Source organism: Eubalaena glacialis, chromosome 11 (assembly GCF_028564815.1).
Source record: "Eubalaena glacialis isolate mEubGla1 chromosome 11, mEubGla1.1.hap2.+ XY, whole genome shotgun sequence".
NCBI classification, from domain to species: domain Eukaryota; kingdom Metazoa; phylum Chordata; class Mammalia; order Artiodactyla; family Balaenidae; genus Eubalaena; species Eubalaena glacialis.
In genome coordinates, this window is record NC_083726.1 from 91543279 (window position 1) to 91557197 (window position 13919).

Sequence of the window (13919 nt, forward strand, 5' to 3'; positions counted from 1 at the left end):
GAGTAATATTCCATTGTATATATGTGCCACATCTTCTTTATCCATTCATCTGTCGATGGACACTTAGGTTGTTTCCATGTCCTGGCTATTGTAAATAGAGCTGCAATGAACATTGTGGTACATGACTCTTTTTGAGTATGGTTTTCTCAGGGTATATGCCCAGTAGTGGGATTGCTGGGTCATATGGTAGGAACTGTTTACTTTTAAAAAGTATTTACTTATTACTGTATCCTTGAGAGGACTTGAGGTATCTCATTATTTTAAAGTACATTCATCCCAAATTCATCATCCGAACTAAATAGAATGGAGATGCCAGTCAATCTACAGCAAATCTTGATGAAACTCTCTGTGCTCAGAAACCTGGAATCCCACTTAGAGGTTTCCTTCATCTTTTCTCCCTTTTTTGTCTTTTTGGAGTCCAGCTTTGTCCTTCTTCATTTCTCTCTATTGTCATGGAGAATTCTGATAAGTGTTTTCTTCTAAAAAAGTTAACAACTCAGAAAAGAACGGGGTGGGCAAGCTGTGCCTCCTACAAGGGTGATTTAAGGGAGAAAAGGCCTGCTCTCTTTAAAAATCTACAATTAGAGGCACTCTTTGGGAGTAAGATATTGTCTCAAGAAAGCTCTATTAATTGTAGGTAAGGACTGATACATTGGCTTATTACACCTACTATCATTTCAGCAAGGACAAATTCACTGTCTTAGCTGTTAACTCAGAAGGTTGTTAGACTTTTATGGTATTAATCTTACACACACACACTTACACACATACACAATTTGAGCAGCTTTGGTCATCCAGCCCAGTACTTAGCATATTATAGCACAACATATACTTTCATATATTTTTATTAAGTTAATGGGCAGGTGAAGAAGAAAGGCTGTAGTGTGTTCTGTGGGGAGATGGTTGACTTAGGTGTGTGTAGGGTCTGGATATGAAAGCTACCCAGGGTTAGAAAGTTTTGATGCAAGGATGAATACATTTCTCAGTCACTAATTTCCAAGTCACTAAACAGCAAAGTGAAATGGATAAAAACATCCTGACTTGGAATATATTCGTCTTAATTCATTGAGTTTTCAACTGCTCGGATATATCTTAAATTTTTTAAGAAATAAATTGGTGTCCTAAAGAGTCACACAAACATTCAGTCAGTATAAGAGCAATTTCTGCCTTTTTTTCTACTTTTTATTTTTAGATCATCGAAACTCTTAAGGATTTTGGAAGGATGATAGTAATATGGCGAATTTTGTATATATTTTAAGTTTCTCTATCTGGATGCATCATTTTCCAGGTAACTTCAATAACACACAGCAATAGAAATTTACAAGGGCCTCAAAGAGTTAACAGATTTTTCAAACCTGGACAAATTCTACTGATCCTCATCTTAACGGTATACTTAGCTTATTTACATATTATAATTAGGATTTTTTAAAAAAGAAAACAACTGTTCGGAAAAACAGCAAGATGGGGAGCCAAAGCCAGAGGCCTTAAAGCAGTTTGGTTTTTGTTTTAAATCGTATCGACTTAGCAGGAAGAGTTCGAACACGCTCACAGCGAAGGAAATAATCAGACCCAAGTGACCCACTTAGATGGGAAGAAAAAGTAATTTGCTTGGCATCTCCCAGATTGTTTTAAGAACCGTAGTAAAAAAACAAAACGAGGAAGAATGTTTCAGAAGCCAATTCGGAGCCCAAACCCAAACCAAAAATAGAACCTGAGACTTTATAAGGGCGAGCAGAGCAATGGGCGGTAAAGGAAAACAGCCGATGGCTCCTCGGAACAAACCGGGGTAGGGCGGGCAGGAAGCCCCCGCCAGGGAGACCCACGCTCGGTTTTCAGAAAGATGCTTCAGAAGCTCCATTTCCCTGCGGTTTCCACCCCCGGAGGCTGCAACCTCTGGTCGCGGGGCGGTGGGGACCGAAAGCCCGGGAAGGAGACTGCGGAGGGGACGACGGGACGCGAGCGCGAAGCGGGACGAGAGAGCGTGGCCCGCGGGCCGCCCCTGCTGTTGTCCGGGGTGCTGAAAAGCCGGGGACGTCCCGGGCGGCGGCAGCCACTGCTCCCTCCCCGAGGGCGGGCGGGGGGTTCAGGCTGAGCACCTGCTAAGCCCGTCCTGGCCCGGGGCCTGGAGGTGCCCACCAGGACGCCCTCCCCGGACCCTGTTGGGGTACATGCTGGGAGGCGGAGAGCATCTCGGGCACAGCGGACAGGACCCCGGATGCCCCTTCCCCGCCGCTCCGGGTAGCTCCACCTGCGCGCTGACTCTCGCCGCCCGGGGCCGGGGCGCCCGCGGGCTGAGCGCGCGACCAGCCAGGGCGCGGGCGGAGGGTGCGGGGCATGGGGGTGAAAGCGGCGCCGGTCCCGGGATTAGGGGGTGGAGGCGATTGCGAGCGGGGCATGCGCAGTGGGGCGGAGGAGGTGGCGATGGCCAGGGGAGGCGGGGGGACTGCTGTTTATTTGCAGCTGGGCCAACTCAGCGGCGCAGACGGCGGCGGAGCGCGGGGAGCTAGCGGCCGGTCCAGCTGCCGCCGACTATGCCCGAGCCCACCTCCGGGCAGCCGCCGCGCGCCGCTCGGCCCCCGGCTGGGGACGATGCCAGACACCCGGGAGAGGCCAGGGCAGCGGCGGCGGCGCGATGGTAGTGACAAGCTCTGCCCGAGGCGGCGGCGGGGACCGCGCGCCCTCCAGGCGGCGGGGCTGCGGACTCTCGGCGCCCGGGGCCGCGGCGCTGCTGGCCGGGGCGAGCTGCCTGTGCTACGGCCGCTCCCTGCAGGGCGAGTTCGTGCACGACGACATGTGGGCGATCGTCAACAACCCCGACGTGCGGCCCGGCGCCCCGCTGCGCTGGGGCATCTTCTCCAACGACTTCTGGGGCAAGGGCATGGCCGAGAACACCAGCCACAAGTCCTACCGGCCGCTCTGCGTCCTCACCTTCAAGTGAGTCCCTCACCCCTTGCTCGCGGCCGCCACCGTTTCTCCTCACCCCCAACCCGGGCTGGGAGAAGTTGCGGGACTGGCTTGGGGGCCGTTTCTTTTCTCGCCGCCCCTTCCCCTCCACGCCTCCCTCCTCTCCAGGCTGCCCACGCCCCTCTGCTCCGTGGTCCTCGGCCCGGCTGCTTGGGGCTCCCGGGGCGGTTCAGGAGGCGCGGGCTGGAACTTGGGATTGAGTTTCTCGAGAGTCTGCGCTCTGGGCGGGCTGGTCTCTGGGGCCAGGGCTGGGAGGGGGCTGGTGGAGCCCACCCGCCTCCGCACACCTCACCCCCGTGGTACGGTGGCCAAGTGAGACCAGCGCGGGCCGACGAGCTCCGGGCAGTTGGCTGTGGTGGTGAAGCTTCGAAGTTGGGGGTTTCTCGGCGGCAGCTGGTGAGCTGTGCAGACTGGGAGTGTGTCAGCTCCTTGGGAGTCGTGAGCTGCCAGGGCTTGCGTGGGTTTGGGGAGCAGCAGCACGGCGGGCAGAGGCGCTCTCCCGACCTGCAGACTTGGCTGCTCCTGGAGCCTCGCCGATCTGCGGGAAGGACTCCAGATTTAGACTTTAAAAGGTGCAAAGCAAAGGAAGGCAGAAAAGCGTGGGATCCTCTGGGGGTCCTGGCGTCCCAGTTGAAGTAGTTTTTCTTTTACAATCTCGGAGTCATGATTCAGCATTTCAAGTGTGAATAAGGTGCAAAGGGAATCGGGAGAACGCCAGGGTTTTGCGGGCTGGAGTATTTTCTTGAATTTAAAAGAGGGCTAGCTTCAGGTGGAAGGGGAGAACGGCTGATGCCAGGGAAGTGCTGGCTCGCGCGTCATGAGCTTGACTCAGCTCCTTATAATTTGGCTCAGCATTTAAGCTTATAATGTGCCGGACAGAACTGTTGAAATAATATTGGTTCAGTAACATCAGCGTTTTAAGCATTTTCCAACGGGTGTAATATGAACCCGTCTTTGTGGTACTGGTCATTCCAGACAGGGTAAACAGCTTGAAAAGCCTGCCCAGGCCGGGAGGCCGAGGTCTCTTGACAGGTGGCTGATGACTTAGAAAAGGAAACCAGAGCGATTGTACTTAATTCTTCAATTGAAAGTTGAATGTTTTAAGGCGGGTGAGGAAATAGCACATTTGACTCTGAAGAGAGTATTTTATAAACATTTATCCTTTTGGAAAGCGGTTTTGTTTTTCAGCTGAAAGATAATCTCAGCTACTAAGTTGTTCAGTCCTTTTTTTCCCTAAATGTTTCTTAAAAGGGCACATTCTTAGATGGCACGATATGTGTGTAACTTCTAAATTGACCTGCTTTTTCATTTATTACAGAGAGGTTTGTTGCTTAGTTTAAGGTGTGGTAGCTCACAGCATGAGGTGTGCTGGGCTTATAACAGCCACGGAGACCATCTAGGTCCCTCCTCTGAGCATTTTCCGTGTACAAAGATCAGGGTCAAATGCCTGTGCCCACTTGGTGGAGGGTGGGGAAGAGTGTCTTCACTTCGTGACTTTCTAAAAAAAAATTTTTTTTTAATTCGTGCAGGAGGTGGCAGGGACAGAAGAGAGAGAAGGGGCGGAAAGGAGTAGACAGTGAGGCAAGGCCATTGATGAAGAGGAAAGCAGGCGTTGTGCAGAACAGGGGCAAAGGAGAAGGAGAATTGAGGGAGCAGGGGGCATCTCTTCATTTATGATGCTCACTGGTTATAAAAAGCAGCCTGGTTGCTAAGATGCATTGCTGTTTGTAGAGTGAGTCTTACTGGCTGTGTAAGATATACCTTTTTTTTTGAGAAGATTGAGTTACAAGTCTAGAGTGCACTAACTGGAAAGTAATAGTGCCTCTTCAGAAAGAGAAATTTAACTAATCTTTCTGTACTCACAGGCATTGATTTGAATAAGACGTGGAGGCTTTCTCATCACAGTCACCTGAGGTGAAACTGCATCTTCCAGTGCAGTAGCGTGAGGCTGGGCATGTATAAGGGATGACGTTAATGATGTTAGGCCCACACAACTCTGAAGATTGTTGCAAGGAAGGAGAGAAAATCACATTTATTAACTATTCAGTGTGAACCAAACATTGGCCTAGGAACTTTACATAGATCATGACTTTAATGATTTTTATTTTAGGTAATCGGTGAAAACACAAAGTGGCCTTTGAAATATACTCAAACTATCTTAACTGTATCTTAAGCTTGTTTGAGCAGAAATTTTGAGAATTGAAAACTATTCAATTAATTAATGATTAATTTTGTTGTAAGAACACCTAACGAGATCTACCATCTTAAATTTTTAAGTGCACAATACAGTATTGTCAGCTATAATGTTGTACAGCAGCTCTCTAGCACTTATTCCTCTAGTATAATTGAAACTATATACCTGTTGAACAGTAACTCTTGGTGCCCCTCTCCTCTCACCCTGCCCTTGGCAACCACCATTTTACTATCTATTTCTATGAGTTTGACTACTTGAGGTACCTCACATAAGTGGACTTCTGCGACTGGCTTATTTCACGTAGCATAATGCTCTCCAAGTTCTTACATGTTGTTGCACATTGCAGGATTTCCTCCTTTTTAAGGCTGAATAATATTACATCGTGTATATATATCACTTTTCTTTATCCATTCATCTGACGGTAGACACTTAGGTTGTTTTTATATCTTGGTTATTGTGAATAATGCAGTGAACACGGGAGTGCATATATCTCTTCAAGATCCCGATTTCAATTCTTCTGGATATATACCCAGAAGTAGGATCGCTGAATCATATGGTAATTGTATTTTTAATTTTTTGAGAAACCTCTATCCTGTTTTCCATAGTGGCTGCACCATTTTACTTTCTAGCCAATAGTGTACAAGGGTTCCAAATTCTTCACATCCTTGCCAATGCTTACCTTTTTTTTTCATAAAAGCCAACCTAACAGGAGTGAGGTGATAACTCATTGTGGTTTTGATTTGCATGATTAGTGCATGATTTGCATGATTAGATTTTGATGATTAGTGATGTAAGCATCTTTCCAAGTACCTATTGGCCGTTTGTATGTCTTCTTTGGAAAAATGTCTATTCAAGTTCTTTGTCCATTTTAAAATCAGGTTATTTAGTTTCTTCTGCTTTAAGTTGTAGGAATTCCTTATGTATTTTAGATATTAACAACATATCAGATATTTGGTTTGCACATATTTTCTCCTCTTCTGTAGGTTGCCTTTTCACTCTGTTGATTTGTTTCCTTTGCTGTGCAAAGACTTTTTGGTTTGATGTAGTCCCACTTGTCTAATTTTGCTTGTATTGTTTGTACTTTTGTTATCATAGCTAAGAAACCACTGCCAAGCCTAACATCATGAAGTTTTTCCCCTATGTTTTTCTTCTAGGAGTTTTACAGTTTCAGGTCTTACATTTAAATTTTTGATACATTTTTGGGTTGATTTTTGTGTACGTTGTAAGATAAGGGTCTAATTTAGTTCTTTTGCATGTGGATAACCAGTTTTCCCAATACCATTTATTGAAGAGACTGTACTTTCCCCATTGTGTATTCTTGGAACCCTTGTTAAAGATCATTTGACCATATATATGTGGGTTAATTTCTCTGTTCTTTTCCATTGGTCTATATGTCTGTTTTTATGCCAGTACTGTACTGTTTTAATTACTGTAACATTGGAATATATTTTGCAGTCAGGAAGTGTGGTACCTTTAGCTTTGTTCTTCTTGATCTATTCAGGTTCTTCTGTGGTCAGTATGAAATTTATGATTTTTTTCTTTTTCTGTAAAAAATGCCTTGGGATTTTTTTTTTTTTAAAAGCATACTCAATTTTTTTTTTTAAATTTTTTATTTATTTATTTATTTATTTATTTATTTATTTATTTATGGCTGTGTTGGGTCTTCGTTTCTGTGTGAGGGCTTTCTCTAGTTGTGGCAAGCGGGGGCCACTCTTCATCGCGGTGCACGGGCCTCTCACTATCACGGCCTCTCTTGTTGCGGAGTACAGGCTCCAGACGCGCAGGCTCAGTAATTGTGGCTCACAGGCCTAGCTGCTCTACAGCATGTGGGATCCTCCCAGACCAGGGCTCGAACGCGTGTCCCCTGCATTGGCAGGCAGATTCTCAACCACTGCGCCACCAGGGAAGCCCCTGCCTTGGGATTTTGATAGGGATTACATTGAATCTGTAGATGGCTTTGGGTGATATGGACATTTTAACAATATTAAGTCTTCCCATTCATGAACATCAGATGTCTTTCCATTTATTTCTGTCTTTAATTTCTCTCATCAGTGATTTGTAGTTGTAAGTGTATACGTTTTTCATCTCTTTGGTTAAGTTTATTCCTAAGTATTTTATTCTTTTTGATGCTATAGTAAATGAAATTGTTTTCTTAATTTTGGATAGTTCATTCTTAGTGTATAGAAATATGGCTGTTGTTTGTATGCTGATTTTGTATTCTGCAACTTTACTGAATTTGTGTATTAGTTCTGATAGATTTTTGGTGGCATCTTTAGGGTTTCTACATATAAGATCATGTCATCTGTAAACAGTGATAATTCTACTTCTTCCTTTCTGATTTAGATGCCTTTTATTTCTTTTCCTTGCCTAATTGCTCTACCTAGGACTTCCAGTTCTATGCTGAATAGAAATGACAAGCGTGGGCATTCATGCCTTGTTCCTGATCTTAGCAGGAAAGTTTTCAGTTTTTCACTGTTGAGTATGATGTTAGCTGTGGCCTATTCATAAATGTTCTTTATTATGTTGAGGTAAATTCCCTGTAAACCTAGTTTGTTGAGAGTTTTTTACCATTAAAGTGTGTTGAATTTCATCAAATGTTTTTTTCTGCGTCTATTTACGATGATCATGTGATTTTTATTGTTCACTTTGTTAACGTAGTGTATCACATTAACTGACTTGCGTGTGTTGAGCCATCTTGGCATCCCAGTGATAAAACCCACTTGTTCATGGTGTATGATTTTTTTAATGTGTTGTTGAATTTGGTTTGCTAGTATTTTGTTGTGGATTTTTGCATCTGTGTTCATCAGGGAAGTTGGCCTATACTTTTCTTCTCTTGTAGTGTCTTTATCTGGCTTTGCAAACCCATTTTTTAAAAAACACGTTGAATTTTGAGATAATTGTACATTCCCATGCAACTGTAAGTAATAGTATAGAAATCCCTCATATCCTTTATCCATTTTCCCCGGTGGTAACATCTTGCATAACTATAGTACACAGTCATAACCAGGGGGTTGACATTGATACAATCCACAGTTTTTATTCAGGTTTCATCAGTTTTACATATATTCTTTTTCTTTTTCTTTTTGTTGAATGTATATTTAGTCTATGCAGTTTTATCACGTGAGCCTACCATCACAGTCAGGATATAGAACAGTTCTATCACAAAGAGCCTTCATGTTTTCCTATCATAGCTATGGACACCTAATCGATAACAACTACTAATATGTACTCCATCTCTATGTAATTTTGTCATTTCAAGAATGTTCCATTTAGAACCATACAGGGTGTAAACTTTGAGATCTTTTTGCACTCGGAATAATTCTCTGGAGTTTATTCAGATTGTTGCATGTATCAATAGTTCATTCCTTTTTATTGCTCAGTAATATTCCATTGAATGGAGGTATCACAGTGTGTTTAGTTATTCACCTGTTAAAGGACATCTGGGTTGTTTCCAGGTTTTAGCTATTACAAATAGTGCCACTACAAACATTCATTTACAGGTTTTTATGTGAACATAAGTAGTTGTTTCTCTGGGATAAATGTTCAGGAGTACAATTGCTGGGTCATATGGTAGTTGCATGTTTAGTTTTTTAAGAAACTGACAAACTGTTTTCCATCCATCCTATCAGCAGTGTATGTTTCTCTGCTTCCTCACCAGATTTGGTATTGTCACTGTTTTTTATTGTAGCCATTCTGGTAGGTGTGAAGTTGTGGCTTTAATTAGCATTTCCCTAATGGCTGATGGTGTAAATATTTTTTCATGTGTCTATTTGCCTTCTGTATGTCCTCTTTGTTAAACTTTCTCTTCATATTTTTTGTCGATTTTCTAAATGGATCTTTTTTTAAATGTCGAGTTTTGCGGTTTCTTTATACATACTAGATATAAATCCTTTGTCAGATATGTGGTTGGTAAATATTTCCTTCTACTCTATAGGTTGTCTTTTGAGCTTCTTAACAGGGTTTTTCCCTGTGCAAAACTCAAACTGATTATTTTATTAAAAGTATTATCTTTGATTTAGTGAATGAATGTCACACATACTAACGGCTAGAAATTCCCTTAAGAATAAACAATAAAAAATTTATTTATTTATTTATAAAGATGTGTAATGCTTTTTTTTTCTTCTTTTTAATTTTTTGGCCGCACCAAAGATCCGCACTGGGGATCTTAGTTCCCTGACCAGGGATCAAACCTTTGCCCCCTGCAGTGGAGTCTTAGCCACTGGACCACCAGGGAAGTACCTGTAATGCTTGTTATTATAAAGGTACTTACTTGTGTAGAAAGAGACTATTCACAGTTTTTCTCACATAAGAAATGGGCAGAAGTTGAAGTGAGGAAATGGATTATTAGAATGTCTCCTTTTACCAGTTCGGAGGGCAGCGCACAATGGAAAATGAAGGCAGCTTATGAAGATGCAGTGACTTTGTATCATATCAATTTAGCTAACTGGAACTGCGACTTAGAAATTCCTTTCCTGTGTTGTACGGGGCAAGAGTTGGACAGGAGAAATTTCTTCGAGGTTTGGAAAGTGAAAGTGAAGTCGTTACCGAGCAGGATTCTTGGCCTCCTTAATCAATAGAAATTGAACTGAGGCCAGACAAATTCAGGCAAGGCTTTATTGGGGCCCCTGCTGCAGCAGGGGGCAGTGAGAACAAGCAACAGGTTCCCTTGCCTGTTCTCGCTTCCTGAGGGGGGCCAGCTTGTTCCTTACATGGGGTGAGGGTAGGAGTGTGTCCAGGGGTCAGGCCAGAGGGGTGGCTTAGGTGGTTTGCCCACCCATTAGGTGGTGTTGGGTGCAGGGGGCATGCGCAGTATCCTGCTTTTGCTCAGGGCCTTTCAGAAGTGGCAGTTGGGTTTTTGGTCTCTTTGAATGTTTTATCCAGAATTTGCCCCAACTGGGCATGCAAGCAGTTATTTTTAGTCCCATATAGCTTCTTTGTATTTTGTTGCTCAAGGAGAGGTTTGTCCAGGTGCAAGCTTTGCAGCACTGCGGCAAAGGGTCTCGGGTCCCAGCCTGTCTCAAAGAGGCCATGTTTCCCAAAGTGCAGCCCCACTGCTCACCGCTGGAAAGCCAATACTTGAGAGGAAAGATTGGTGGAAAAGAAAGTTTGCTTATTTCGGAGGTGACAACTGGGGGAGAAGATGGACCCACGTCCAAAGGCCAACTCCCCACTGACAATCAGCGGACAAGAGCTCTTAAAGGGGTGTTTCAGGGATGTATAGGCGGAGGGAGGGGGCTGTGTGCAGGAACAGCACAGTCAGCTCTGACAGTCATCTTGAACTTGATCATGTGGTGGTGGTCTGATCAGCATCATCTTGATTGTTTTAAACACAGGGTCGGTTCCAGGGTCAGTTTGTGCCCATTTCTTTGAGGCCAGTTCTTGGAATTGTGGCAGCTTATGTGATGGCTACAGTCTGGTCATCGTGTAGTTCACTTCTTCTGCCTGATGTGGGTTTCAGTATTTACAAAGCAGCTCAAAAGATATGGCTCAGGATATTATCTATAGCCCTTGAGGAGGAACTAAGAGTCCTTGACTTTGCTTAATGACGAAACTATTTAGTCTTGTTTGACTGCTTTCCTTTGCTTCTGCATTTTCTCACTTCTCTGATTAAATTTTTTCTTTGACTAAAGTTTTTCTACAGACGAAAGGCAGGCGGAGGACATGGGGTCGGGGCGGGGTGGGGTCTGTCCTGGGAAGGCCGCACAGGGTCCTGCTCTGTTTCAGCCATGTACCCACTCAGAAGGTGTGTGTAGGTTTTGGTGTGTCGCAGCTCATGCCGGTTGCCCCAGGCTTGCTGAGTAACCTGCTCTGGTGTGCAACAGCAGCTAATTCTGCAGCTCCTCCGGAAGTCTCCAGATCTCCTTTAGCTGCTTGGAATCACGGTGCAGGTGTGTGTGCAGCTCTGTGGAGACGGCTGGCCTGTTTGCAAGCCACTCCCATAGTTAAAGTCGGAGCCTAGGAGGCTGCAAGAAACAGAAGTGTATTCCAGTTCATCTTTGTGGGTTCCAGTCCCTCCTTCCTTACCCCTCCTTCAAGCCCATCCTTCCTTTCCCCTCCTTCAAGCCCATCCTTCCTTCTCGAATGCCTGCCCTGCTGGCGTTCCACTTGTTACAGACACAGTAGCAGCAGCCTTGCATAGGCTATGTAAGGAGTTCCCGTGACTGTGAAAGGTCAAATCTCTGCAGCAAATTCCTTCTGCTGTGTCATTCCTGATAGTTCTGCTTCTCTGGTCAAACTTTAACTGATACAAATAATCATTTCTTTGTGTTGCTTGAAGTGAATTTAGAATTCTAATGAATTTCTGTCTCTAGTCAAATCTTCTATTCAGTCTTTTCATAATCTCGTTTCCAAGGGCACACAGGAATATTTTTGGACTGTTGTAGAGCAGAATCAAAACATCTGTGAAAACTTAATCTGCAGCAGTAACCTTTTTTATTTTTCTTCTTTATCCTTCACTGGCCATGACGTGTTTTTAACTGTGGAATCAGGAGAAGCACATTAAGTCACTTTGTAGACACTGAATTGACACAGAACCAAACCTCGTAATGCCCATGACGCCCACCTTGAAAAATGGTCCTGATTGATATGAAAGGTGCTTAGCTTTTTAAATTTTATTTCCTCTCTACCCCCCTTTCTCTTGAGAAGAAGCTCCTGCTGGATTGTTAGCGGTGCCATTCCATATCAAGAAGCAAGGAGAAGCTTCCTTCAACAAGAAAGAACCAGTGGTTTTTCCATGTTAAAGATGGGGAAGCGAAGGCAAATTAAATGACCTCAATTCTCTTTCCATGTTTAGGCTGTTAAATCATAGTATTCTACTAGTTCGCTATAAAGTTTTACTTTATTGAGGGCTCTGATGGTAATATAAACCAGATGAGTGAAAGTGGCTGGTTTAAAATGTCAGAGTTAAAAAATAGAATATCTTAATATATGCAGCTGTAAGGATTTGCAACATTTTAATGTTTGGATCTTGAGAGTTTTTTGCATCAGTTTGCATCTTTTAGTCACAAATGATATGCCAACCATGAAAATCAGCTCTAACCGCTGTGCCCAAACCTAAAAGAAATGGTGGCATGTTCCTTTTGGTTCTGTTCCTTTTGATTTGACCTCTATGGGAATTCATTTTGAGATAGTCTATTGCTACAAGACATAATTTTGTTTTCTAAGTCTGTGATAGGAGACAAGTGAAGACTGTTTAGGATGTTTGACTAGATTGTCTAGGATGTTCAGTGATGGATGTAGTTAAGGAAAAATGTGATTGGAGGCAATAAAGATTTTATAGAGAAAAATGAAAAAAAAAGTCCTCTGAAAATTTCATGCCAAACTAAGGTTATCTTAGAAACCCCAAGAGGAGGAGGTTAGCATCCTTGCCTGTTAGGATATGCTTTAGACGTAAGATAGCCTTTAGGCTACAGTCTGTCTGGTGGTGTAGGAGGGATAGAAAATGAGAGGAATATATTTCTGTATCATGAGGGTTTTTATAGATGAGTTCCTCAAATCAAGAAGGCTTGGTAAACATCTTCTGAAACAGTCTTATTTTTTAAAATTAAGAATGTCTTTTCTATCATCCTTTGGAGCTACATTCATGTTTTTCCTAACTTTGACTATATTATCACCCCACTTAAAAGGGAGGATGAGGAATGCTTGATCATGCCTCAGTAATGGCAGTGTTCCTTTTCCAAATGTTGAGATGGTTTCTGTTGTAAGAGGCCCTGTTCGATCTGACCTCCGCCACCTCTCTGACCTCTAGTCTGTCCGTCTCTACCTCATTCTGTCTGTGTCAGCATTCTAGAGTGTGTATTCCTGGTACAGGCCAAACCTGCTGCTACCAAGGGCCTTTGCACTTGCTGCTTCTTCCTGGAATGCTCTTCCCCCAGATCTGTGCATTGCTTCCTCTCTCGCCACCCTCAGTCTCTGCTCAAATGTCACTACATCACAGTGGCCTGCCCTGGCCACCCGATCTAAAAATAGCGGCTGCTCCTCCATGTTTCATCCTTACTCTCCTACTCTCTTAACTTCTTTGCCTTGGTAGCCCTCTTTGTTGTCTGGCATCATATATTCATTGTTGCCTTTTATCTTTTCTCACTACTGTGTGAGCTCCATGAGGTGTATCTTAAGCACCTGGAACAGTGCCTGGTATGCAGCGTAGGGGCTCAGTAAATTACTGTTTAAAGAATGAATGAATCAATCCTGTTTGTGAATGCCTGACTTCTTCAGGTAAATATTTAGGTAGGTACACCCTTATGATGTAGAGGGAAAAGTCTGCTGGACTTATTTCTTGGCTTATGTATCTTTTCTCTTCCTCTATCAAAGAGGAAGTGGAAGCAGACAAAGAATTTGCTGGACACACACAGAGAGTTCCAGTGGGTCCTGCTTACTGGGAGGTTAAGGGGCAGCTTTGATCCTGAAAGGGGCAGCGTGGCTCTGTTGTAACCGGCTGAGACTGTGACCCTCTGTGGAGAATGAGATCTTCAGCAATTTTGGATCATGCTCTTCTTGTGTGGTGTATTGAAGTGTAATGGTTGGGGGGTGCTTGCTGTAAACTTTAAGGCTGGACACAGCAGCTGTACCTTCTGAGGCAAACCCCAGCATTACACGGGGTTCTCTCTACACCCTGCTCTCAGGGGACCAAAGTTCCTCCATGCCAGTGTCCTGCTGTCTGTAAAGAAAGGTCAATGACATAGACATGAAATATCTGGAAATATTGGATTAAATGGAGTATAAGGACCTGAAAATACTTTCTCAAGGGAATTATGGTGACTGT

The 13919-nt window shown here is 43.8% G+C and overlaps 1 protein-coding gene across 2 annotated transcripts in view; it reads left to right on the forward strand.

Annotated features, from left to right (window-relative positions):
* The first annotated feature begins 2488 nt into the window (after positions 1 to 2488).
* TMTC1 (transmembrane O-mannosyltransferase targeting cadherins 1) overlaps positions 2489 to 13919 on the forward strand; it is a 262946-nt gene continuing 251515 nt past the window's right edge. For both annotated transcript variants that reach the window (XM_061205419.1, XM_061205420.1), the window contains exon 1: positions 2489 to 2934. In XM_061205419.1, coding sequence (XP_061061402.1) covers positions 2633 to 2934 — 302 coding nt within the window. In that variant the 5' untranslated portion in view covers positions 2489 to 2632. The remainder of the gene's footprint in view (positions 2935 to 13919) is intronic.